Consider the following 26,941-nt stretch of genomic DNA (forward strand, 5'->3'; position numbering starts at 1 on the left):
GTCTCTGTGCTGACCCCTTCTGAAGTCCACCACCAGCTGAGAAGCGAGAAGAATGGCATCTGACGCTATGTCAGCCTATTATATAGGGAGGCACTAGCCCCTCCTGACATGGCTGGGTAAGGGCAGCCTGTAAGGGCTGGCTAAGGTCACGCAGGAGGTGTTCCCATAGTGAGACGCTCACTCATGCTACTCAGAGAACCGGGGTTATATACATAACCTTAAGTTAGCTTTAGACAAACCAGCTCCTTCCCTATATTGACTCTCAACTGGGCTAGTGAACTAGTTTTTGAATGTTACTTTGTATCTGGCATTTAGACGAGAGCATGTCGGAAATCTCCCCATTTACGTCTAGGTAAGACAGCTATTAAATATGATTTCAAAACAATGTCAAACTACTCCTTAAGCTATGCCAGAAAATCAGTACAAGTTATTTGGTATGCAAATTAATTCCCTGGCTTACTTTCCCCAGCATACTTTAGCATCCCATAGTGCAGACCTTCCCAAAGTGTGGGGCCCGCGCCCCCATTGCAGGGGGGGCGCGGTGTGAAAAGGGGGGAAAGAAAACAAAATGCTTGGACACTGCTAGCCCCGGGCGCCTCCAGAAACGCAGGAGATGAAGCATCGCTGAATATGTTTCCAAACCAACTTCATTCTAAGCCAAAGACTAGAAAATATGGTGAATATGGTGAAATATGGTGGTCTTTCCTTTGGCTTCACCTGCACAAGTGCCGAGGTAGGTCTCCCCTGCAGAATTGGTTTTCCCTTTGTCAGGAGCACGTGCTGGGCTCTCCAAATGACGGACAAACAGTATCCCACATTCTTGATTTTTAGTTCACAAACACTTGTTGTAATGACTAACTACTCCTGACATTTTGGAGATGTTAGCTCTTTATACAGTAAAGTTACAGTGGGATACAAATAATATCAGGCTGATCCTGCCACAATTTGTTCCCCCTGTCTAAATCACGGACAAACAGTATCCTACAGTTGTTTATGTGTTTAAACCCATTTTGCACAGAGAGGCATTTTTTGAAAAATGTATTGATAGCAATGTTGAATATTATTAATAATAATAATGATAATAATGGATTGGATTTATATAGCGCTTTTCAAGGCCCCCAAAACGCTTTACAATGCCACTATTCATTCACTCTCGCATTCACACACTGGTGGAGGCAAGCTACGATTGTAGCCACAGCTGCCCTGGGGCAGACTGACAGAAGCGAGGCTGCCATATCGCGCCATCGGCCCCTCTGGCCAACACCAGTAGGCGGTAGGTGAAGTGTCTTACACAGGAAAAAAACAACTACACGTAAAATAATCACACCGTGACGCCTCTGCCTTTCTAAATAGAGGGACAGTAACTGCGTGTTTATATGTAAGCGTGTAAAAAATGAAGATAGTCAGATTAACAGTATTTTGTCTCTATCTGCCATTCTGCAACTCATCTCATGTAAACAATAACGTGGTGCACAGCATAACGTGAAAAAAGGCACCTACCTTTGACGTTGCATGACGAACTCTTTATTCCTCGTCCACACGTAAATGCAAAAAAGGAGCCGTTTACATGTGGACGAAACAGCTGCGTTTTCAAAAATACCCGTGTAGGTGCAGACGTAGCGTAAAAGAGTAGTTTATTTCATTACTACCTGTAATTTATTGCAGATTACTTGTATTTGCTTAATTGTTTACTAAATGTTTGAGGTGTGAAATAAACCGCAATGGAGCAAAATATGGGTGTGTGTGTGTGGTTGGAGGATGTGTGCGTGAACATTTTTCTTGTAAAACAAAGGGGTGCCTAGCAAAAAAAGTTTGGGAACCACTGCCATAGTGAGACACGAAACGAATGCTATGAAAGAGAACCAAATTTAGATAACGACACCTCTAAAGGTCACAATTCTGCTCTTGCTCTTGACGAAGGCGGTCGCACTTTTCTCCGCTCCTCCTCTCCCTTAGCTTCCCTGCTTAGCCTCTTATGTCCTTGTCTAGTCTCATGTTTTTTGTATTACTTTTCCCTGGAACATTCTCTCACAGTCTGTTCTCTAAAACCTAAAAGAGGAATTATGGATTGGATCAACTGGTCCCTAAATGCAATTGACACCCCTTTCTCAACGAGAAGTTTGGGCTTGGGTGACCCGGGTGCTGAAGATATCTACCTATTCGGAACCATGGTAACAGGGTTCTGGCAGATCGGAGCTGGCTTGGCCCTGACTTATCGAAGAATTAAGAAAGCGGAACCGGCTGTTCAAACCCCCACAAGGCTGCCCGCTGGGATTGGAACGATGGGAGAGGCATGAGTTTCTCAAAATGGGCTCATTGAGTGCAGCACGGATAAGATCTTGGAGAGGCTACGGCTGCTGTGAATACTCAGAATAAGATCTCTGACTGCAGACTGGATACATCTTGGAAGGGCTCGCTCGGGGCGCAAATTGGATGACATCTTGGGGAGGCACACTGCCGTGAGTTCTCAGAATCGGCTCCTTGAGCACAAGAAATGACAACATCACAGAACGCAAGTATGGCGAAGCTTGCGGCTCTCCAACGGGAGATTGAGAGACCAGTGTTGGACTGTAGAACTGCTTTGAAATTCATAGCTGTTCGCACTAAAGTAAATACCACCATCACTTATGCGGATACCCCTTTAGTGCCAGTTGCAAGGCTGGAGCTGAACAACAACACCCTGATAACGACTGTGTTTAGTCTGTTCCTTCCCATTCCATGCAAGGCCACCTGGGTTGGCTGGAAGACTGTTTACTTAGGCTAGCAGGGCGAAGGACACCGTCTCAGCTGAACTCTGGACACGCACACACATACATATACACTGATATGCACACAATCATCCCCCCTCCCTTTCCAAACGCCTTTGACGCTTATTCCCTTTCGATGCTGACGGGGATCAAGGAGACCAGCGCACGCAGGCCCGGATGTACTGTCTAATTCGGCTGCCTTTCACCCTTTACCCACCCCTGTTGCTTGTCATGTGTTTCTTTGGTGTATTAAGAGTTTTTTCATGTGCTATGTGCAGAGGTGTTTTTTTCTGTTCTCAAACTGATCTCCCTGTTGGAGCTCAGTCTGGGGGGAGTTATTTTTTTTCTCCTTATCTTTCCTCATGTGGTGCATTTTCCATTGTTATATCTCTCTGACCTGTCTTCCCCATGTGATGTTTTGTGTAATGTATGTATGGTCGGAGGGTAAGATGGCGCCGCCATTGCGTGCAATAGGTCGGCAGCCTTATGAAATTTCCCCTTGTGGGACTAATAAAGGTATATCAATTCAATTCAATTCAATTCAATCAATTCAATTCAATTGCAACTAATTTTTTTATGCCTTAGTAAACATTTTTTGTACAATTTAAAAACTCGTATTCTAAATAGTAAGCTTTAAAGGTTGATGATGAAATTGTTTTGTTGTTGTTGTTTTTTTAAATTTGGATCTTTTCACCATGGGCTGTAGCTCAGGTGGTAGAGCAGGTCAGCTACTGATTTGAAGGTTGGTGGCTTGATCCCTGGCTCCACCTAGTCTGCATGCCAAATATCTTTGGGCAAGATAGTAACCCCCAGTTGCTCTCCCATACATCCATTGGAGTATGAATGTGTGTGAATGTTAGCTAAACAGCACTAAAGTATAGAGGAAAGCACTTGTATGAATGGGTGTGATTGGGTGAATGAGGCATGTTGTATAGAGCGCTTTGAGTACTGCAGGAGAGTAGAAAAGCGGTATATAAGAATCAGTCCATTTACCACCATTTATGTTAAGTTAACCAGCTCAAGCCTCTTATTTAGTGTAAAAACAGAAATGGTATCAGCCTTACCTTACTTTACATAAAAAGTGATTATATTATTGTACAAGAGCTCTTCTTAGTCTTTAAGTTGCTCCCCTTTGGGGAGAAAGGAGGTCCTTGGCTTGAATCTTCCAGCTGCTGGGGCCTCTCTGTGGGGTTTGCGTGTACTCTCTGGGTACGCTGACGTCCTGCTGTCTTCTAAAAGACATGCATGTTGGGTTAATTAATGATTCTAAATTGGCCATAGGTGTAAATTGTTATCTGTCTCTGTGTGAGTCCTGATACAGACTGGTGATCTATTTAACTCTTGTTGTGTGACAGCAGGGATAGGCTGGAGCCCCACTGTAACCCTGAATTGGAAAAAAAGATCAAGAAAATATATAGATATTTTAGTAGTCTAATTTTTCAAAACATACACGGTGGTCTGTTTTCACAGAGTACCTTAAAATAAACGACTTAATTCCATGAAGGTGCTTTAGCTTCTGCTATAAATGCATACTGGCTAACTGCCTCTGTCTCACTGGGATACTTGAATAGAGCAGAGCCAACTTTAATCTCTTTATGAAGTTCAACTCAAGGTCCTCCAAGCAGTGTGAGTGTTTTCTTGTCTTGGTTAGGATCAAACCCAAACAAATTAAGCTTCCCTCGAAAGTAATTTCTTGCAAAAATATTCAGTCTGCAGCAGTTGCATCTGTACAGGGTTCAAATTTCATGCAAAAGGCTTAAGAGAACTTTATCTTGATGCACTTATTTAAAGGGCCAGTTCACCCAAAAGAACCCGAAAAGTACTCAAAAGTAGTATTTTGCCATGTTTGAGGTGTATTTTAGATAATCAGTCGTCCATGTAATCTGCATATAGTGGCAGTAAACTTGATCTTTGTCTTTGTAGGGACTATTTTTGCACCAGTTGTGGATTTACAGATAATATAACTATCAATAGAATTGTATACTTTTTAATTAATTCTGTCTTGTTGTTATTTATCTCCTCCCCTTAGTCAGCATAATTGCTAATTGATATTAGTGTGCATTCAATTTCTTTATCACAATTTGGTTTCAGTGAAGCCTGTCAGTTGTTGTGGTCTGTAGCACATCCACAGTAACAATGGTGTTGCTTTTCGTGGGTCCCATTCCTCCTTTAAAATGATTTAAAAAAACCCAACAACAAACAAAAAACATATTGCAGTGCTTAATAAATTTATTCGATTTGCCATAAAAATGAAGAAAACATAGGAGGTTGTTTAAAATTAATAATATATTGTTATTTATTAGGTAAGTAATAAACCGAATTGCATTACTTACAAAAGTAAGTGACAAAATTAAGTAAGTTTCTGTACCCAAATTTGAGCTAGAGAAGTCATAAATGAATGAAACATAACATTCAACCACTAAAATTATTTTTCCTGTTGTATTTACAGGGATAGCAGTAAATAAATGTAATTTTGAGCATATTAGTAACTCATCCTTTTTGGTAATAACCAGTATTCTTAATTTAGGCCCTACATTAGATATAATAAATTTGTTAAGCACTGTACATTCACCTTTGCTTAAGTGCATTTGCAGGAAACTTCTCAAAACCTGCTCAAATAACAATAAAAGGTTTTGATGAATAGATACCAGTAGAAATATACAGGAAAACCTGAGTGACTCAGCCTTTTAAGAGGAACTCCTTTCTCAATGTGACTGCTGCAAAGCAAGTGAAATCTGCTGACCGCCAAATCTGGAAAGTGATCACATAAAAAAAAATCATGTTGCAATAACATGTATTCGAACACTTTGAGCTTTGCCAGTTGATCTTTTTTAACAGTCTGTCTGAAATAGCAGTGGGAAGTTCACAGGATCAGATGTTCCAGGACTCAGTCCAGTCACAGGGTTATTCGAGGATCATTCCTCGTTCAAGATGGGAATGCAAAGCAAAATATCGCACAAGAAAAGAAAGGCAATCCATATTTGTACCAATCTCATAATTTATTTAAGTATATTTCATTTTTAAATATAGCTATGGTATATATATATTTATATATATATATATATATATATATATTGGACACCCCTTTGGGAAATGCCAGTCATGTTAATTTATGGTACATCGGTGGCTTTTTTTTATTTCGCTTTACAGTGTGAAGATATTGCTCCTGCTTTTAAAGATGGCCTATATTATGTACAATGTTACCTTTTGATGACTCAAATACATAAATATACTCTGTACTGCACTCTACCAAAATCCAACAACCACTTCTTTTGTTTTATTATTTTTTTTTATCTTTTTCACAAAGATGCAGAGGAAAATTCATGCAATTAATAATTTAATCACAGTTCTTTCTCAGTATGAGCACAAGTGGCTGAAACTATGCACTGACTGCCAGCTGGAGGTCTGTGAAAACTTGTCTGTGTAGAAGGTAGTACAGGCAGGGTTGAGCATATTTGGATTTCGCTCTTTTCTTGAGCAAAATAAATGAAGAAAAATATGTTTTTGTTTTGTTTTAGCAACATCTTTTTTGGATCCCAGCATGAAGAGGCCCCAGGTTGGTGTGTCTCATCCGCTTGTTTCTTTATCTTCTCCACTCTTCAGTTTCACTGTCTTTATCCTGGTCTGGGTTTTGTTGCCTGGGTTGCTCCCCCATGCGGTGACAGCTAACCATCAAGGCCCAGCCTGAGTGGTGGGTGGCACCCATCCACGCCTTAGCAGAAGGAGACCTCAGTGAATGACAATACTGTGCCTAGTGTCCGTCGGGGCTGGTCAGATTTAGGCTTCCTTACTGTCCAAGGCACTTTTTTCCCAAGTTTTTTTTTCTTCTGAAGGACTCGTGTGTGACTTTGACCTGTAACAAAGAAGGCGTGATATTCAGGACCAACTTGAAAACACCTGAAAAATTCTCCCCTCTCCAGAAAGAATCACAAATAATACAAAATTTGATACTTTGCTCTCGCTGTGCCACTGTTAGGGCGTGTGTGTGTGGACACAGCAAGCATATCACCACGGAGAACAAACGTCTGAGTAGTGCCTCAGAACAACATAACCATTACACTATAACCATAACCGGAGAGGTTTTTGACTCTGAATGACACTGATAATTCATGCAGTGCAAACATTTTATTTATTCTTACTTAAATAGGAATCACACAAAAGTAAAAAAATAAATAAAAAATCCACAACAAGGTAATATCCTGAATCTAGTCTTTTACTTAAGCAAAATTATTCTTAGCACTACTGATGATTTAGTGTAGTGAGCATTTAAGTGCATGATTACATCATTATTCTCAATTAATTCTATGTAAGCTGTAATTTTATGCTTTAAGTGCTCAATGTAATAATTGAACTCTGCTGCCGAGCTAGAAGAAAACACAGTTAAGTGCTTATAGGAAATAGTAAAAATAGCTGTAAATATAAATACTGTTATAGATTAGTGTATTAATATATTATAGAGCTTCGCTCGAAATACAGATTCATAAAATGGACATTCATTTAACGTTTGAACGCATCATAAAGTACAATATTTGAGTGGAAGTTTAGTTATCTGTGCCACAGAAGTAGAAAGTAACACAGTATGTTTAATGGCTGTAAGTTCAGTCAAATTAAGAAGTATTTTGTACTTCTAGCCAACTTTTAAGAGAGAAATGGCACTAGAGCTATACCTTTCTTTCTTTCTGCTTTATAGTTATGTTACCAATCAAATTTACGTTAATAAAAAAACAAACAAACAAAACAAGCTGTAATGCGTTTGTACAGATTATAACTACAATCCTGTATATAACGTAGTGACAATTATAGAACTATAAAAGCAAGCTGATACCAAAAAACATGCATACATTAGCAATGCTACTCTAGTAACAAAAAATCAGCTCAGAGTACATGAGTCCACGCTGAAGACTTTTACTTGTGGCTGCAGTTTTACCGCATGGCCTTGTTAATTTTGCTCAAGTAAATGACCTTGAAGACTACCTCATACTTCCTCCTTATCACATCCTGTTCAACATTAATGAATGTGTTACACGCACACACGGTCTATAATGTGCTCTGAACTATGTTGTCTACGTTCAACGAGACACATTAACATGCTGTTCCCCATAAAAAATTCATGTTTGAATCAGAGGAACATGGTACCGTACCTGGTGTGTGCTACCCCTCCGTGCACTGTGGGCTGCCTGCTAGCCGTGTCAGAAGCCGTGCACATCTTTTGAAGTCTGAGGAAAGAAAATAGGATGGACAGATAGTGAGTGGTTTAGTGTGTTGACATTGAACGGACAAGATCTTTACTCAGGGTGTCAAGAGGGCCAGTGTAATGGCAGCTTACATGCAGGTATCGTGCAGTCTCTCGTGTGGTGGTAGAGTTTATACACCGACTTCCTGCACTTGGGGCTGAAGGAGAGCGGACCTGAAACAAGAACAGAGAGGAGGCTTTAAGAACGTTGCCGCAGCAACCTTCAATAACATCTGTTTTGTAGTCATTGTCTGAAGCTGTAATTCACTTTTGTGTGCTATAGCTGACTTCCCTGGCCTGTTTTTGTAGGAATCTTTTTAGCAAACACTTTAAAAGACATTGAATTTGCAGTAATGTCTTACCTGTTAAGTATTTTATGAACTTCTCCTTCTTTCTTAGATCTCTGGGAAATATGACTGTTTAAAGAGAGGAGATAAGGAAAGGGTGTCAAGTTTTAGTCTGTATCATATAGACAGAAGAAAATGGATGGATGGCATATTTTTATCAGGAGGCCTTAAAATATCAGCTCTGGAGTTATCCATCACAACACACAGAACAAGGATGTTTTTATCAAGCAAAATATAGTAAGACAGCTTTAAAGGGCCAGTTGGCCCAAATGACCCTCAAATAACCGTCAGTACTATCAGTAAGTATAGTGGTTTTATAACCAAATAGTTTTGGTTATATTGCATGCACTTGGTAGCCTTAACGAGAAAATAGAGAGGAAATTGTTCTTCTCTATGAAACTTCCATATCCCAGTATGCTACATCCCTGACTGTACATCCAACTTAAGATTCCTTCCTGGAAGAAAACTCACCGACAGCCTGATTCCCTCTGAATGCTTTGAGGTCCCGAAAATCCTTTTGCTCCATCGGAGAGCTCGTCTCCCGTGAAATTGCCGGCGCTTCTGTTTTGGCACTGTGGCGTCCCCGACTCCCCTCCACCTGCTTCACGATCTCCACCATCCGCCTCAAGTCCTGCTGCTCGTCCATGCCGGCCGATGCGTCCCCTGTTGGGACCGTGGAGGGCGCGCTCTCGCCGCAGTGGTCGGTGAGCGTGCACATCAGTAACACCAGTCCTATAATGAAATGCCTGCGTAGTTCGCTCATAGCTCCCGGGGAGTGAGGGGGAAACAGTGAGGTCGTATTTTCTTTTCTGGGCACCTGCAGGAGAGATTGAGTATGAATGTTAAAAGCCTTTCATTTCCTAATTTCACAAGTCCCAGAATCCCATTAGGCTACACCCCGCCAAGAGCGACTGTAAATGCTGGTTAAAATCCTTCCAACGCCGCAAAACAATAACACAAGAGTTTCTCAATGGGCCACAAAGCGAAAATCACAGTACTGCACGCACCTAATAGTCCATCAAGTTCGGATCATAATTGATTGACCGAAGCTTGATGGACTGTTAAGTAATCTTACCCATGCGCTATTTAACTTTATCTTCAAATACGCTTTCCAAAATATTATGCAAAACTGCTTACCACGTGCTTGTTTTCAAACAGTTACTCTGTTTTTATGTTTTTAATAACTTGAGTGTCTTCATTGCCTAAATGTGGCTTCAGTCTTGTAGCTTAAAAAGTTTTATTTATGTTGATCCAGGCTTCTGTTACCGAGACGTTACACGACACAGTTAAGTCACCCTCAGAAAAAAAGGCAACAATGCATCAGTAAGAGAGGAACTAAAAATAAAAACATAACAGTAAAGAAATCTAGATTCTAAAAGTAACAATTTAAAGCTATTTTTACCTTTATAAAGTCTTCACACTGATGACTTTCTGCGCACACAGCAGTAAGAAATGCAAACTGTGCGCAACTTCGGAGTTTGTCCGCCCCAAAATATGTCCTCTTAAAAGCTGCTTTTATTAATGCAAAAACAAAGCTCGTGAAGTCAGGGATCTTCACCGAGCCCCTGTGGTCATCCTTTGAAGACCGGCAGACTGCAGGGAGAGAGCGCACAGAAAAGCTCAAGTGGTCCGGTGCTCCCAGATCCCGTGCGCGTCCTGGCTGAAGTAGCAGATTAGTCGCAAAGAAGTGAGGTTCACTTTTTATTCTGTCTCGCCGACGTGGTGACCTGTCCGCTGTAGGTTACTCCGCAATGTCTGTGAGTGTGCATGGGTTGAGTGACCATCACTTGAATGCTGTGTCAAGTTTTCTGCGCCCCCCTCCTTTGCCTTACTCCATTTATATGTACGATACGCGGTTACAGGAAGCCTTTTTCCTACTAATAGGCTACTTCCACTGAAATTTCCACTCAGCCCAGAATACAGCGCAGATACCGACATCTTAGTGGAAATGCTCCCATATCCTTCTTCTGAGGCTCATAACCTCATTAGAGCCATTGCGCGTTTTACATCCATCATGGAAATTGAAACGCAATTATGCTATGGACAGTTTAAGGATCATTTTGAAAATTAATTACAAACGGGTTTTAATACTTATTGCCCTATAGTTTCTGGTCAGAACAGTCCGGTAAATAGGATTACTGAGGTTTGCAGGTTTCTCCTCTTTGGGGATTAGTCTGTACTAGCCTGCCGTGGTTTGAACAGCTTTTTTTTTTTTTTTTTTTTTTTTTTTTAAAGGGGGAGAGAAAAGTATGGGTATGGGCGTGCAAGTGGCTCCCATTCGCCCCCTCCCAGTCCCCCCGTTTCCCCCACAATATTGTGAAGACACGATAGGGGTGAAGCGTTATGTTTCATACCCTTGAGAATAAAACACTAAATACAGCTTCACAACTTGTTAAGAAAGCGTCGTGAATGTTTGTGTGTGTGTGTGTGTGTGTAATCAAAAACATAACTTTTCATCTTGGAGTCTTCAGAAAAATACTCTCAGATTTTCCACATAATCTTCTGTCTTTCACAGTTCAATTGTTGCAGGGTATTTATAGTGACCACTCGGTGCTCTCACTGCATGGCTGGGTGAAGCTGTGGTCGTGCGTAAAGTGAAACCTTGGTGCTGAAAGGACAGTGCGCGCTGTCACCGAGCTCCGAAACTCCTCCGCTCGTTAGCGGTAATGCCTTCCTGTTTAACGGCAGAAAGATTTCCTTTGAACGAACTATATACTGATTTATAGTAAAATGATGACAAAAGTGGACACTGATTTCCCTTTCATTATGAGGTATCCTATTGTATCTGCAAACGAAAGAGGATGGATGTGCTTCAAAGGCAGTGACAAATCCAATGACGCTGCACAGCTGTTTGGCTTGGGAAAAACAACTCTGTGTGTCTTTATATTCGAAGGAGGATGTGATCACCGATTCTGCTGCTCTAAAGCCAAACTGGTTGATCCGTTTAGGAAAGAAGTAAGTTCGATAATCAAAAGAAATGGGGGAAAGGTGTTTAATTTATGACACGACCATCCACTCTAATGAAGTGCGCTTGAGAGAGAAACCTCTGCACATCTGGAGCAGTGTCCAGCTTTTGATCTCACGAAAACTAAACTGTTTCGCCACATTAAGCAATAAATTTGGGGAACAATATCAAGTGAGCCCAACAGTGATAATAACATTTAATGAAATGCAAAATAAACTAAAACTATTTTTGCCCATATAAGACTATATATGTATGTATGTATGTATATATATATATAGATAGATAGATAGATAGATAGATAGATAGATAGATAGATAGATATGTGCAAATGTCACTCATATAACAATCATCAGAGCAAATATTAGAATGCATTAAAAAATAAGTATTTTGTGAGTGAAATGTGAAGAAAGGCTTCAGCAGGGGGCGTCATTCTGCACAAATAAAACCAGTGTTAAGTTGCTCACATATGTACTCTTGTTCAGAACAACAAACCCTCAGCCAGCTCCTTGGCTGGGTTTGACACTTGAAGTCTTTCCACGCAAATGGAAAACAAAGTACCACCACGGAACGCAACATGCTCAAAACCACAAAACCCATGTCTGCTGAGCAGATTATCGCCATCAGTCAAATTACATCAAGCTCACTGTACCGCAAAGACTAGGTGAAAATAAGTCCAATATGAAAAATGTTAAAGCTTTTGGTCTTGGTTGGGATATAAATGTGTCTTCAGTTTGGACTGAAAATAAATAAAAGTAACTGAAACAACTGAGTTTAAATGACTGGTAAGTACAAAGGAAGGTTGATGTTTTATAATAGATCAATATTCCTGTTAATGGTCTGGCAAGAAGATAAGCACACACAGAAGAAAAGCATAACTGTTTGGCACTTTGATGCTCACTTTAGTCCGTTATTTTTAATTCTTTGGACTGCTGCTAGAAATGTTTTGAAATCATTTCTGCTTAAAGTTCCTGTCAGCATGTCTTGTGTCACAATTCCGGCGACAGCAGAAATCACAACTTTCTTTGTTTGAATGGCTGTTTAGATAGACACATAACCTCATTTAACCCACTTTCTATTCTCAGTTGTATGACCTTTCTAACCTCTGGTACGGTCACATGTGAAACTTTGTTGTCTGGTGTGTGTAAGTCGTTGAGTCAAGTTCATGTGATTTCAAGTAAATGGCATGCCGTAAGCCTCATGTGCAGTGTGGCGGTCATTGGTTTCAACATACTGATTATTAGGTTTGTTCTCCTTTTCCTTCTAAACTCTTTGTGACACTTCTCTTCTGGAAGGCGATCTGATTAATTAATCAGGGGAGGATATGGTTGTCTTCTCGCAAATGTGCCTCATTCTTCCTGATGTCTGATCCAAGTTGAAAATGTAACTTTCTCAAGGTGTTACTCGAGGGCATTGTCTCAGCCTTGTGAGAGAGAGATCTCCTCTGATTCTGACCACCACCACAAAAGAACCCCCTGCCATCATGATGGATGTTGAAAATCTTTTTATTTATGAAGGTCAGATGAACTGAAGCCGGTTACTTGAACTGAATCCTGAGCTAGAAACAACATATTTTTGAATGGTGTGAAAATAGAAAATGTGTAATTCCATTTTGGTGAGATTCACTTCCATTTTTTGGTGTCTCATAAAAAATTGACTACGATTAACATCTGCAGTTAAAGGCCCAGCTTAGAAACTGGTTCTCTTCCTTCTCTTCCATCCATGTGTTTTTGGTTAGAGAAAATCCTCCTAATAGATAAAATAGATCCTTCATGAGCCCGAATACTACAGATTCTTGTTCTCTTTATTTCATCATCCTTATCTCTCCCCCTCCACCTTTGTCTTTCAACAGATTGTTGGAATTTACTTTGCTTTAACGTGACGTGAATGCATGCAAATTGTTGTATCATTTCATTGAGTGCATGTATTAAAAGATTCAACCACAACCACAAAATTTAGAGCCGGAAACTGCTGTGGGGTAGTGGACATGATGTGTGTAGCTTGGCAGCGTGCTGCCATACATCCAGCTCCTTACAGGGATAACACACTGACATGTGCAGCCACTCACTCTTAGGTGAAACATTTACACCTTAGAATCACTAGTTAATCTACCACAGGCCACGGGAGGAAGGTGGCGCACCCAAGCAAACTCTACGAAGGCTGGAGTCAAGCATCAGGTGCCGTGAGGCACCACTGCATCACCTGGCACATGTAGAAAAAAGTAAATCACACAGATGAGCAAAAACAAATTGGGATTAGCAATGTTTATCTTTTGTGAAACTTGGATCCTGTTCGCATTGCTTCATGTATTACACACTTAAACACTGTTGCAGAGCGAGCACAACCTCCCAAATGGGAACAACACCCTCCGATGACTCCTCCAGCAGGATAACAGAGGACACTGAACTAATTGCAGTAATAGCAGCGGCTGGAGAAAGCAGGAAAAGATCTCTTAGCAGTGACCCAGCTTCCACACTGTACATATCTGACTGAGCATTTTTGGCATGCACTGAAAAAAAGAGCAATCCACGGAGGCTCCACCCACTGCAACTCACAGATCCCAGAGAATTTGCTGCCAGCAACATGGAGCCAGACGCTATAGGACGCCGCCCAGAGGCCCCATGTGCAGAAGAGTCAGAGCTGTTTTGGCAGTTACTATGGGGTTTAAAATTGTGGCTGATTGGGGTAATAGGACATCTACGCAGACCACCCTAGTCGGCAAAATTATGTATTGATTTTACAAGTCTTGATGAAGAAATAGCAATAAGCATCAGTCACTGAATAGGAAGTTGATGCCTGTGATCAGCTCTTCCAGATTGTTGTCAAAATGTAGCTGTGGACAGTTTGAAAGCAAACTGATGTGTGATATGTCGGTACGCCAAGCTCGAAGATGTTGGATAAATCTTTCTGACTTTGCAACTCGAGATGTTTTGTATTTCTCTGGAGCAACAAAACAGTTTACCAGGGGCGAACGATTAATTTTAGTTAGCTGAGTAACTGTAACATTTACTCTTAGCAGTAATAGTTGATTTCTGTTTACTGGTAGAGGTCTCCACAACATTCCCAGTTTCTCATGGAGCCCCTAATGAAAATTAAGCTTTATGCAGTGCAACTTTTTTTTTTCCACATCTGTACAAGCCTTTCCCAAGACCATGAAAGTCTTCAAAAGACTTTGTGAAATCAGTCGAGTTCCTCTTTAATCAAAGTGAACACACACAAAAATTTCACGAAACCACACCTAATGCTAGATGAGGCCGGGGGAAGTGGAGGGTGGTAAATTGCAAGGCGAAGGCAGAGCAGAAACACCGAGGATCAACAGCGTTGAAGGAAGCAGAATGAATGAGACAGAGATGAATGAGCCCACATAAACGAGACGGATCACGAACATAAATGATTGGATGGGACAGGAGACATGTGACTATTAATTGATTTCTGTGCCTGCTTGACTAGAGAAAGACACTAACCATACATTATGAGCACTGAAGAAGGGGCTGATTGTAACATTTTCGTGGTATACGTGCTTTCACTAGAATGAATGGCTTTCCATATTTAGAGACAGTGAGTCATCTTCTGTTTCATTTTGTACATCTGCGGTGTCAAACAATATGGAGGCAGTTGAGCATGAAAGTTCATTTTTGACCATGGAAATGAAAGTTTAACTGAAAATCTTTACTCAAGGTCAAGAAAAACACATTAACAGAGAAGTGTATTCTGATATTATGCAGCCACTTAAATGTGGATGTTAGGAATCACAGTTTAAAAACAGTTATTATGTAAGAGAAGGCATAGAGGTTAGTGTCTGGTTATGGTGAGCACAAACATGACATAGTTAAGTTAGGGAAATATGTTTACAGACTTTATTGAGTTTACTAAAACAATAAGGCTTTTTGGGTAACATTTCATTATAAAATAAATGCCTATTGAACCTATTATTGGCAAGTTTGGTTCCCTTTTAGCATGACTTTCACTTTGCAGCTCTGTCTGCCACCACCTGCTGTCCTTGACTACCCAAAATTACTTTTGTTTTTCTGTGTATTGCCATTGGCAGCTTTCCCCAGGTAGCTGAGTAAAAGGTGCACAGCCAAAGAAAAAGAGGCCTTTTGTCCGAAGAGGCAAAGGCTAGCGGTAAAGAGGCAGTTTAAAGGGAGACTGCCAGTTTAATGGCTATGGAAAGAAACAACATTTCTAACTGCTGGTTGGAAATCAGAAATGAACAGTGTTAAAGTTTTATTAACTTTTTTTTTTTAAATTGTAACTTTTAACATCCTATTCATCCACCCTAATCTTCTCACACCCAAAGTGTATGTGTTGGGTGTAGTCCTGGACAGCTACTGATGCTCTTGGACACTGTGTGCTGGCTCAGCAGCTTTTATTGGATTTAACAGCCCATGATGTTTACTATATATAGTTTTATTTAGCTAAACGTTATAGTTTTTTTTTTTGTCTTTTTGTCTGTGTAAGTATTAGTTGTCATCATATGATAAGTAATACCTTGGATATCAGTACAGAGCAGAGGGAAAGCTTTGGCCTTGAATTCGTAACCTTCTTCCAACCAATCAATCATAACAAGCTGTTTTCCAGTCAACCCTGTGAATTGTTTTAATCTCGTGTCAACAGACCGCTTCATCTGCTGATTGCTGATGGTTTCCAGTGTTTATTCAATTGTGTTGCATATCCAGTTTAGATATCAATTAAGCACATGGTCAAAGGTCAGCTGTACTGGAAATGAGAAAATGTGTAAAACTATCTTTAACCTTCCAAATGTGTGTTTTCATCTGACGATTTGAAAGAATTGTAATTTTCAGTGGAGCAAGGCATTATTAAAGTCCTCATACTTCCACAGCAGTGTTTTCAATTACTCTGGCGGATGAGATGACCGTGCAGGTATGTACAGACCACGCTTGACTGACACCTTCTATAAAGATGTAGAGGATGTAAGTTGGGGTTCCAGTAATGGTTATGTAATTGGCCAACTTTAAGTCGGCAAAATGAAACTGACAATACCATCATGCAATATTTTACTCCCAGATGTTGTGAATGCACTTATCATGCAATGGAAAGCAATGCTTTACAAAAAAATTGGCTTTGTCATTTATTTATTTTGCCCTGATTTGCACAAATTGACTCCTCCAGTATGGAACATTAAATTGCAGTTTGTGCAAAAGGGTTTTCAGATTTAACAAACTTTAAATGGTAACTTTATTTCCTTCTCAAAATGAAAAATGACCGCTGTATCCTCATTGCAGGATATAAAAGTTGTTATTATTTACATTTTTTGCTGGGGGGTTGCAGATGTAGACAACTAAACAAATAAGAAATATGTTTCTCACACAGAAGAATAGAGTGTAAACACTCTATACACCAAAATGAGGGTGATGCTAGAAACAGGAAAAACTGCACGGAGAAGCAGCTCTTTCTGGATCTGTAAAGTTTAGGAGTATTTTTTTTCTTTTTCTAAATCCATGCAGTCTAAAATGTGGATGGGATTTGTGCTTGTGCAAATATTCAACATGTCTGAAAGGATTAAAGAAAAGAAAAAATATATATAAATGAATAATTTGATATGGAAGGCAGAAATCTCTGCACTTGGTTTTCATTAAGAAAAGTTTTATTAATACACAGTACAGATTAAGTGTTTGATTCTACTGTGATTGATGCTCATTTATTTTATACTATCTCTGTCAAGTCCATAACTTGTGGGACAGATAGACATTTTTTGTAATTTTGTCATTGTACACCACCACAGTGAATTTTAAATCAAACAACCAATATGTTACTGAAGTGCAGATGTTCAGGTTCACTTCAAGGGGTTTAACAAAACTTTTGCATAAACTTTTTATGAATCACACCAATGATTATACATAACCCCCCATTTAAAGAGGCTTAATTGGACAATTGATTGACAAGCCGCTACATGGCCAGGTGAGGTCTGTTCCCTTGTTATTTCATGGCAAATGAAGCACACGTACCTGAAGTTGATTTAAAAGACCTGCATTTGTATTTTCGTGATAATTTTAAATGGCGTCCAAAAAGATGTCAGTGTGTGTGGGGGAGGCCATCATTGGGTTGAAAGAAATAAAAATAACCTATCAGGGTGATAGCGAAAACTTTAGGAGTGGCAAAATCAACATTCTTCAAATGAAGGAATGCACTGTCCAGCTCAGCAACCCCGACAGGTCTGAAAGACTACAGAAAACAACTAAAGAGCAGAATTATTTCAATAGTTAGGATAAACAACTTAACAGCATTTAAACAGGTCAAGAACTCTCTTGAAATGTAAAGGTAAAGTCCAGGATCTAAAGCATACTACATCTATCAAACAGGAGGTAATGGTATGGCATGAACATGTGCTGTCACAGTCTGGCTGCGAAGCTGACTGTGTCGAGTGAGGAGGTGGACCCAAGTGCAAACACGCAAAATAGCTGTTGAGCGAAACAAAACGAGCCGTTTATTCAATGCCGGTGAAACAGAATAAAATAAAAGGCAAAACCAAACCATAACCTAACCTGGGTGAGCTAAACATAACAAAACCCTAGAACATGGACATGGACACCTGACATGAATTCATAACCCTGGAGACATGGCACGACATGAAAACAAGGTAGTTTAACAGACACTAGGATGAGAAATGAATGAACAGACACAAACTAAAAGCAGACCGGAGGTGATCAGGGGAAGTGGAAACACATGGGGAAATGAACACAATGAGCATAATGATGTCACAGGGGAGGAGTAAAACTAAATACACTGAACATAGAAACACCAGACCCTTTCAAAATAAAACAGGAAACATAATGATGCAGACATGACAACACCAGCTTGACAACATAAGACACACAGACATGAAACACATGAAGGGTGAGGGAACACAAGGGGTGAAGACACAAGGGGTGAAGACGCCATATCGAATAATGATTTTTTTTTTAATCTGAATTTAATATTTCTAAGAGCGAGACCCAAGAAAAATACAAATAGAAAATGTGAGGAATTGAGGGAGGTCAGTAGGAAGGGGAGGGTACAGTGGGTTTGGTGTGAGGAGCTGATGATCATGTCCCAACAGGTTATTTTATTCATAGTCTTCCTTCTGTCACGCCAACTGGTCACGGCAGATGGCCGCCCCTCCCTGAGCCTGGTTTGGCCGGATAATTCTTCCTCTTAAAAGGAAGTTTGTCCTTCCCACTGTCGCCAAAGTCCTTGCTCATAGGGGGTCATATGATTGTTGGGGTTTTCTCTGTATGTATTATTGTAGGGTCTACCTTAGAATATAAAGCGCCTTGAGGCGACTGTTGTTGTGATTTGGTGCTATATAAATAAAACTGAATTGAATTGAATTGAATAGCAAAAGGTAGGGAATCAATCTCAGAAAATGAAAAAATTAAATTAAAATCTACATTTTTTTCATCGCTGTTGTGCTTCTTTTAAAGTAAACTCCTCATGTTTTGCAAGAAAACAACTGTTTGTGATGAAGGGAAATGGAGATCATTTTTGGATTCAGCACCCTAAAAAAACCCATAAAATTTATCTGAAATATCCCATGCAGTTGAATTCTTTTTTTGCAGACCTGTGTAATTATCCAAAGCATCCCGCAAAAGCAATCCAAAGGCAAAGAAATTGAAAAATACTCCCTGATAAAGCTGCTTTAAATGCCTGGCACAAAGATTGGTTTGTTTAACTATACATCATTGTATTAGAAGGGTAACTATTAAAAATACTTTTTTATCCGCACAAAGGGAAAGAAAATGAAGAACATTTTGCAAGTTTGAGTAATGCTTTGAAATGAGAACCATTCATCTAAGGTACTTTGCGGGTTTTTTTGTTTTTTAAATGGTCATGTGTGTAGATGTCCAAATAATGTAAATGTATTATTCATTGTGCTTATTTTAACGTGTTTAGTAATCCCTAAGGAAAATTTTCAGGTACTTTAGCTGTCAGATAATCCAAACCATCTTTTTTACTGCATCTGTCTGCAATTTGGTGCCAGACATTTAGTGTGTGAGGAGATGCTGAGCATGTTTTGGGTGCTGTGGAAGTAGTTTTTAAATGTCGAGAGTTGCTGCTGCTGCTCCTCCTACTGCAGGCCACAATTACACCGGTTATTATGCCATGTTTTGAAATCATTATGCACTGTTATTACAATAATTCATGCAGCTGCTGTTTTGTACGCTACAAGATAAAACTTGTGGTGATTGCTCAGCATGAAAAATAAATGTGTCACTCAGGGATTTGTAAAGTCAAATAAAAAAAACATTTAAGCCCTTTTGAAATGCAAGATCTCCCAATTTTATTTTCAGTCTAATAGGGATTCAAAGCCACACATTCCATTTCTTCCCTTTTGACTGGAACAAAATAAGTTATCCTTCATGTATGATACAGATACACATGTTTGCTATTAGATGCCGGAGTCAAGGAAGATGAAGTTTGGGTGAGATACATTTCCTGTAAGACTTTGGGCCTACAGGTGAAGCAAACTTTTCAATCATACTTTTATAGCTAAGGGTTTATGGTGACAGCAATTAGCAAAGCTGCCTCCACAATCATTTCATCCGAATGCAAGCTCTTTACTCTCCTTATATTCCACAAACAGAAAAATGCACGCTCTGAGTTAATGGAAGGACAAATCAGGTGAAGCCCTACCAATATCAAAGTCTTTAGAGCAGCTCTTTCAGTGACTTGAGACGTGTAAATCAAATGGTTCAATCTGCACAGTGACAAGGAGTGAGCATGAATGATGATTTTTGCTTGCAACATGGGAACTATTATTCCAGCCTCAAACCAGACTAGCTCACCTCTCTGGAATGGGACCTAAGGTGTTCATGTAATTAGGATTTGTGCAATGTTTGCAGAGACCTCTGGCAAACAGTTACCACTAGCTGCTGGAGACCACCCTTTCTGACTGATCTGACAGATTTATTGGTTGTTGAAAAGGGGTGGAAGTTGCAGGTCAGTATTGCTTAGTCAACCATGTGACAGACTTGTGCTGAAAAGGCATAAAGATGCAGTTTTATCATCATCTTTCACAGCAATGCATTCTTATACAGGAATAAGTATTACTGGAAAAACAGGTTTCAAATTTTCACCCAATTCACAAATAATAATAATAATAATAATAATAATAATAATAAACATTTTAATAAATAACAGAACAAACACTTTTCAAAAAGATTTGTTCAAGCGAGTTTGGAAATGGTGTGTGCCAGCAGACTTGAGAATAAGAGCTCAGGTGTGAATATTAACAAGATTTTCATTCCCATGTGTAGCTCATTACAAGTAATCCCTGCCACTGGTGAACTTCTATCAAATAAAGAGATGAAAGGTTTGAAAGTTGTGGAAACAAGGATCTTGCGTGCATAGCTGCCCCTTAAAGTATGTAAACATGACCCCCGTTGTCATGCAATACGTATTTGCAACGTATCTGGCATTTTCCTGTTATTTCAAATTTTTTTCTTGAATAAAAAAAAGAACCTGTTGTGCTTACATAAATGAAATCCAATTTCACAAAAGTTGACCTAAACAATGGATGGTGACCCCTGGCAAGTCTTTATGGGAAAACATGCAAAAATCCAATATAATGTTATGACCACCTGTCTAATGTTATTAGATAATTGTGTCACCCTTTTGCTGCTAAAACAGTTGTAACCCAACAAGGCATGGACTCTATCTATCTATCTATCTATCTATCTATCTATCTATCTATCTATCTATCTATCTATCTATCTATCTATCTATCTATCTATCTATCTATCTAGATAGATAGATAGATAGATAGATAGATAGATAGATAGATAGATAGATCATCATGGTAATTTTGAATGTTTAATGATTCCTTTGAACTGTTCTTTTTACAGGCTGGAATCAGTGTACAGGGCACACCTTTAATTACTTTAATGGCCAAACATCCAGAATTATGCCACAGGCTTTGTGATGGCTACCCAAAGCAGCTGTTGTAGGCGCGACTTGACAATTATTAGTGGAGATGTATTTGTATATTTGAGACTCTATGTATAATTTTGAACCAGTGTGGACAAAAAAATCCAATCTTGTGCAATCAATTCTTGTTTTTAGAGTTGTTAAAGTTGTACGCAGTACAATCCACCCCAACACAACAGTTCAAACAAATCATTAAAAGTGCAAAACTGCCACGACATTCAAGAAATAACATAATATAATAATATATATAATAATATATACACTTTATAAGATGTATAAATCAAGGATATTGTCCATTGGACCTCGACCTGTACCCTTAGCAGAAAAACAACCCCAAAGCATAACGTTTCCACCTCCGTGCGAGACTTTGGGGACGGTGTTCTTTGGTTCATATACAGCATTTCTCTTCCTCCAAACACTGCAGGTCAAGCTGATGCCAAAGATCTTGATTTTGGTTTCATCAGCACTTTCTCTCAAGCCTTCTTTGACTCATTTAGATGTTCACTGGGAAGCTTAAGACAGGCCTTTACATGTTCCTTGTGAGCAGGGGGACCTCGCCGGGCTGCAAGATTTTAATCGATTATGGTGTTGTGTGTTATCAGTGGTGTTCGTGGTGACTGTGGTCCCAACTGTCTTCTGATCATCAACAAGCTCCTTCCGTGTAGCTTTGGGCTGATCCACCACGTTTCTCATGATCATCCTCACCCCAATGATGCAAGATCTTATGTGGAGTTCCAGACCGGGGCAGATTGATGGTCAGTTTATATTTCTGAATCATCACACCAACAGTTGTTATCTTCATCTTTTTATTCTGTGGACAGGGGTGTTTTGTACTTATAACGAACTGAGGTCAGGAGTACCTGTAATTGACTGATGGATTTATTGAGTTTGATTTGTATACCACATGGGAACTCAGCCAATCTGCAGGAGCCAGAATTCTGGCTGGTTTGTACCTGTGTGCCAAGTTTGGTTTCTCAAATCCTGATTGAGTAGGAGGAGTTGGCGGCGAAAGAAAGAGACAGACAGACAGACATGGTATGGTGAGGCTGTTATTCTTTAAATAATGTCAGACAGATCTCAGTGCAAACATTAGACATGATTATTCCCATTTCAATTTTTTCCAGCTACCTGATCTTCCCATCAGCTACCTAAACTATTCAAAAGGTTGTTGTGTCTTCATCTCTGAATGACACCAATAATGAAATACCCAGCTGGTATTGTACCTAACACAAAAACAGCTCTTACTCAACTTACAAATAATTTACTGCTCACTGCTGACTCCAGTCATTTCTCAGTTTTAATTCTCCTACCTTCTACATTTGATATGTATGATATACTTTAAATCTCATTGAACTCTGCACTGGTATCAAGGATAGTTCTCTTGTATGGTGTTACTCCTACCTATCTGACTCATCATTTCTCGTCTTAGTAGGGGATTTTTTCCCCCTTATTCTTCATGCAGTGTTCTCACAAGATTCAATAATAGATCCCAGTTTATTCTCTATTCATATTGTTTCCTTGGATCATGTAACTCATAGAAGAAATATTATTTTCCACTGTTACACAGATGGCACATAGCTATATGTTCTGCTGACTGACGGATGTTCCCAAACTTCTGTTTAACAAGCCCAGATCTGACGTCTTTTCATTTGTCCTTCCAGAGCTGACCCGTGACTTAAAGAATCTTGGAAACCTGTCCTTCAACGTCAGACATTCTGGCTGCAGTATCATTACTCCGAACTTTGCTTTGACATACAGCTCACCAGGGCAGTCTAGTCGTGATTTTTTATTCAACTTAGTAGTATTGTGAAACTTTATTGATTTCATTGTTTTTATCTGTAGCCAACTTTGAAAGAGCCGTTCGTGCTCTCATTTCGTCAGATCCGTGTTATCAAAATTCCTCATGTTCCTGGCCCAGCCAAAAGGCCATCTCTCACTTCTAGACTTTTAACAAGTTCAAAGAGAGTGTCCTATCATTTCTCTTTCAAAACCTTAACCTTTAAAACCTGAGCAGAACTTCACTATTTGTTCCCACACCCTGCCTTATTACAAAATTTTCCTGTTGCAGAGTCCATATGTGGATCCAAAATGGCAGCATCAGATTTACCAACAACAACAAAGAGACTTTGGTAGATAAGTCCAGAAAATCCAACAAACTGAAATTCAGTTCAATTCAATTCAATACATATGGCACCACATCAAAACAACAATCATCACAAGGTGCTTTAAATTGTAACGTAAAGACCTTACAATAATAGAGAGAAGAACTGAGGCATGGAGAAACAGAAGGGGAGTAAGGCAGGTCATGGCTGGATAACATTTAAGTAAACAGGCAAAAATCAAGAGTGGCTACCCACTAAGGGCACACAGAAATAAATGGTGGTGGTGCAATGGAGTAGGGGGATATTTTCTTGTCTTGGTACACTTTGGGCTCCTTAGTACCAACTGAGCCTTTTTTTTTTGAGTATTACTACTGACCATGTTCATCCCTTTGTGACCACAGTGTTCCAATTTTCTGAAGGTTGCTTCCAGCAGGATAACATGTCATGTCACTCTACTCATACAGCCTCCACAGTCACCAGATCTCAATCCCATTACCTTTGGGATGTGCTGTAACAGGAGATTTGCACAATAGTCATACAGACAGCAACTCTGCAGCAACTGTGTGATGCTCTCACATTAATATGGACCAAAGTCTCTTAGGAATGTTTCCAGGACCTTGCTACCACAAAGAATTATTGTAGTTCTGAAGGCAGCGTGCAACTTAATATTATCTTAGTAAGCTCAGTTCCTAGCTGTGAATCACTTCTCAAAACTTCCGTTTACGGGAATCTGTTCCTTTTCTAGATTTTATTCCTCTTTCATCATTTATATTAGGTCAGTGTGCTTCAAGGGTATTTAGCAGTGAAGTACAGCTGAGGGTGGAGGCTGGCTAACATTTTTGTCATTATGTACTGAACAAATTGTTGGCCTTATTACAGGAGTAGATAAGAAAAGGGATAAACAAAGTTAATACAGTTCACTCCAAAGGAACTTGAATTTGCAAACCTTTCAAGTTGTCCAAAGCCTTGTTAGCGAGACATGGCCAGAGTCATTAGGCTTTGTTGTTGGGACTTTAGAGTTTAACACATCAGTTTATTTGCTTTAAGAAGTTTAAGAGTTTCATTTTTGCTGTTAGAAAACAATCTAATTTTACCGTTGCCGAAGTTTGAACACAGCTCACATGGCTACTGTTCAGCTTTATTTAACTGAATGATTTAAGCAATAAATTCGCACCAGTGTCAAAGGGAATTGTGGCAAATTGTTTCAGGGAATAACAAGAACAGAAAGCTGCAAAAATGTAACATCCAGCCAGCTTCCAAAAAAGAAAAAAAACCCATCAAGTTTCCCTTTTTGCTCTCTCTTTCTCTGTGTGTTGTTTAAATTAAGCAAAATTGAAATTACATTACTGGAACAGACTAAACTTATACAAGTTCTATGCCTGAAAAACAAATTTATGTCTCTCTCCTTCATATATAACCATCATTTTGAGTCCATTCACCGTGTGTGAGCTTATTCACTACAAATAATATTGTGGTTCTTAACAGCCTGGCTCAAATAGAGATCCTCGGGCAAAAAAACATGAAAGACATTGTGTGAACATAAACCATAAAAACTCTAATCTGTTTATCTGGTCCAGTCTGTCTGAAACAGATGCTGAAAAGCTTCTGAGCCTAACAGCGTGCATAGCATATTTCTTAGCCACAGTATTGTGTGAATCACCGAAGCCATTTGTAACATATTTGTGACCATTGTGTGGTTTATCCTTCCAAAGGCAACACAATAATAAAGTAAGACCACACTCCTATCTGACATCTGTCAACGTGTTGTGGACCAACCTCAAGCACAAGTTGAAAAAAGCCAGACCACTGTTTTCTAGTTCAGGTCAGCTGCTTTCAGGCATGAGCTGAGAAACTGCACGGTTATAATAGTGTTGGAAAAAAATCACAAAGCGGGAATGACAAGACATCAATAAATCTTGTAACTTTAAAAAATGTAAATAGGAAAATGTGCAGAAAAGGAAGTCTTGACTTAGGATGAGAGGAAAGCTTGAAGGTACTGATATGAACATTTGTTTTTGTGTTGCATATATGCTTCTCATACTATTCTCGATGTTGCCTTCAGCAACATTTTAAAGAAGGAAATAATCTCTGCTTGAGCCAGTTCCCTTCTATTTCTCCACTCGGTTGGCTGCCCTTTTCTTTTGATCTTTTTTTGCTCTTTTACTTTTGTCTGTGCGTAATAACTCCGAATGTGTGTTTGCTATTATCAGATTATTATCCCGCTGAGTGCCTGTGTACGAGTTCTGGGCACCATGCCTGGGTCTGACACCAGGCTCCGGGGCTCTCCTTGAGCCTCCAGACATCACTGTCTTTGGCCGACTCTGAGAGAGAGCATATGTTAACAGCACGCTAGTAACACCGTGGCTTAATTTCAGTATTCTGTCCCTTATTCTGCAAACTCTGGGATGCCTCCCACATCTGCATGAAAAGCAAAGTCAGTAAGGGAGGGATGAATGAAAGCTGTGGAGGATTGTTTGTTGGTTTAGTACTGAAATCTCAGAAAACAAATGAGATGACAGTGTGGAGTTTGTTTATTCGGGCAGGATGCTTCACTGTATCCCAATTTTCCATTTCCAGGACTGCAGAATTACCCTTTTTGCTCATTTCACAGCGCTGAAAGGCAGCGATAGGTAAGGACAACAAGACACGAGTAAGCAGATGTAATACCCAGCGCTTCAGAAGTGAAATGAATCTCATACCCTTGAGAGCAGCCTGACAGTAGCCCCTGACCTCAGCGCTCTGCTCACTCAGTATCCCTGTCTTCTTTGGTATCCACACACAATTAGTCATGCCTCATCATCTGATCCAACACATTCTGAAGGTCAAGATGACAGACTGGACTTTTATATTCTGCCAAAGCATGCCTGAAAAGCTATACTGCATTTCTGTCTTGTGATTCAGCTGCTGAACTCACGCTGTATATTTGAAGGCAAAAGAGCTCTTCTCAGATGACGTTCCCCATGGGAGCAATTGATACTAACACACTTTTCCTGGAGGGCCCCCCAACTACTCAACATTGCTGACATGGGATCTAAAAGCTTGAGAGAAAAGGATGACACGAGAAGGGGGAGAGAGCCAGAGAGAGACAAGGTTGCATCAGCTCAGTGTTTGTAAATGTTCGAGAGAGTGAGAGCCTTGTAAATGGAATTTCTCCTGGGAGAATAAATGGTATGGTTTTGTATTGAATTACATTAAAAAATGTGCTTTTTTTTCCTAGCATGCATTGATGCAGCATGTCCATGGACTGGGAAAATCAAGCATAAGGAGAACAGGAAAGTTTCTAAATAGAAGAAAAGCATAAATACCCCCAGAGGAATGCATTTAAATTATATTTGTTATTAGAAAAGAGATAATAATTAATTCCAAGAAGACTCTTGCTGGACAACAGTGTATTCCCAAGAAAAGGCCTTACCATCACTGTACGGAAAATGCACTCAGGCATGGATCAGTTACTGTAGCTGAAGACGTTGATTGGGAGCCAGTTCCTCGGAAGAACTGTAGTGCTTATACCATTATCTCTGTCTGCACGATTCCTTGATGACGTTTTCTTTTTTTGTTTGCTTTTTGTAATCCAAACTTGCATATTGTTGTTGTTGTTGTTGTTTTTTTAAAAATAAATAAAT

At 39.7% G+C, this 26,941-nt stretch overlaps 1 protein-coding gene across 1 annotated transcript; it reads right to left on the reverse strand.

The window, feature by feature from the left end:
* Positions 1-5,007: 5,007 nt before the first annotated feature.
* On the reverse strand, positions 5,008-10,524 carry LOC120725505 (ALK and LTK ligand 2-like). The gene is made up of 6 exons (XM_040018469.1): positions 9,730-10,524; positions 8,799-9,144; positions 8,343-8,396; positions 8,074-8,154; positions 7,889-7,963; positions 5,008-6,600 (listed from the first exon to the last, which is right to left on the reverse strand). Exons 2-5 carry the CDS (start codon positions 9,088-9,090, stop codon positions 7,899-7,901), a joined length of 492 nt encoding a protein of 163 aa, XP_039874403.1. The 5' UTR covers positions 9,091-9,144; positions 9,730-10,524; the 3' UTR covers positions 5,008-6,600; positions 7,889-7,898.
* Positions 10,525-26,941: the final 16,417 nt, after the last annotated feature.

Source organism: Simochromis diagramma, unplaced genomic scaffold (genome assembly GCF_900408965.1).
Source record: "Simochromis diagramma unplaced genomic scaffold, fSimDia1.1 OVJJ01000802.1, whole genome shotgun sequence".
NCBI lineage: Eukaryota > Metazoa > Chordata > Actinopteri > Cichliformes > Cichlidae > Simochromis > Simochromis diagramma.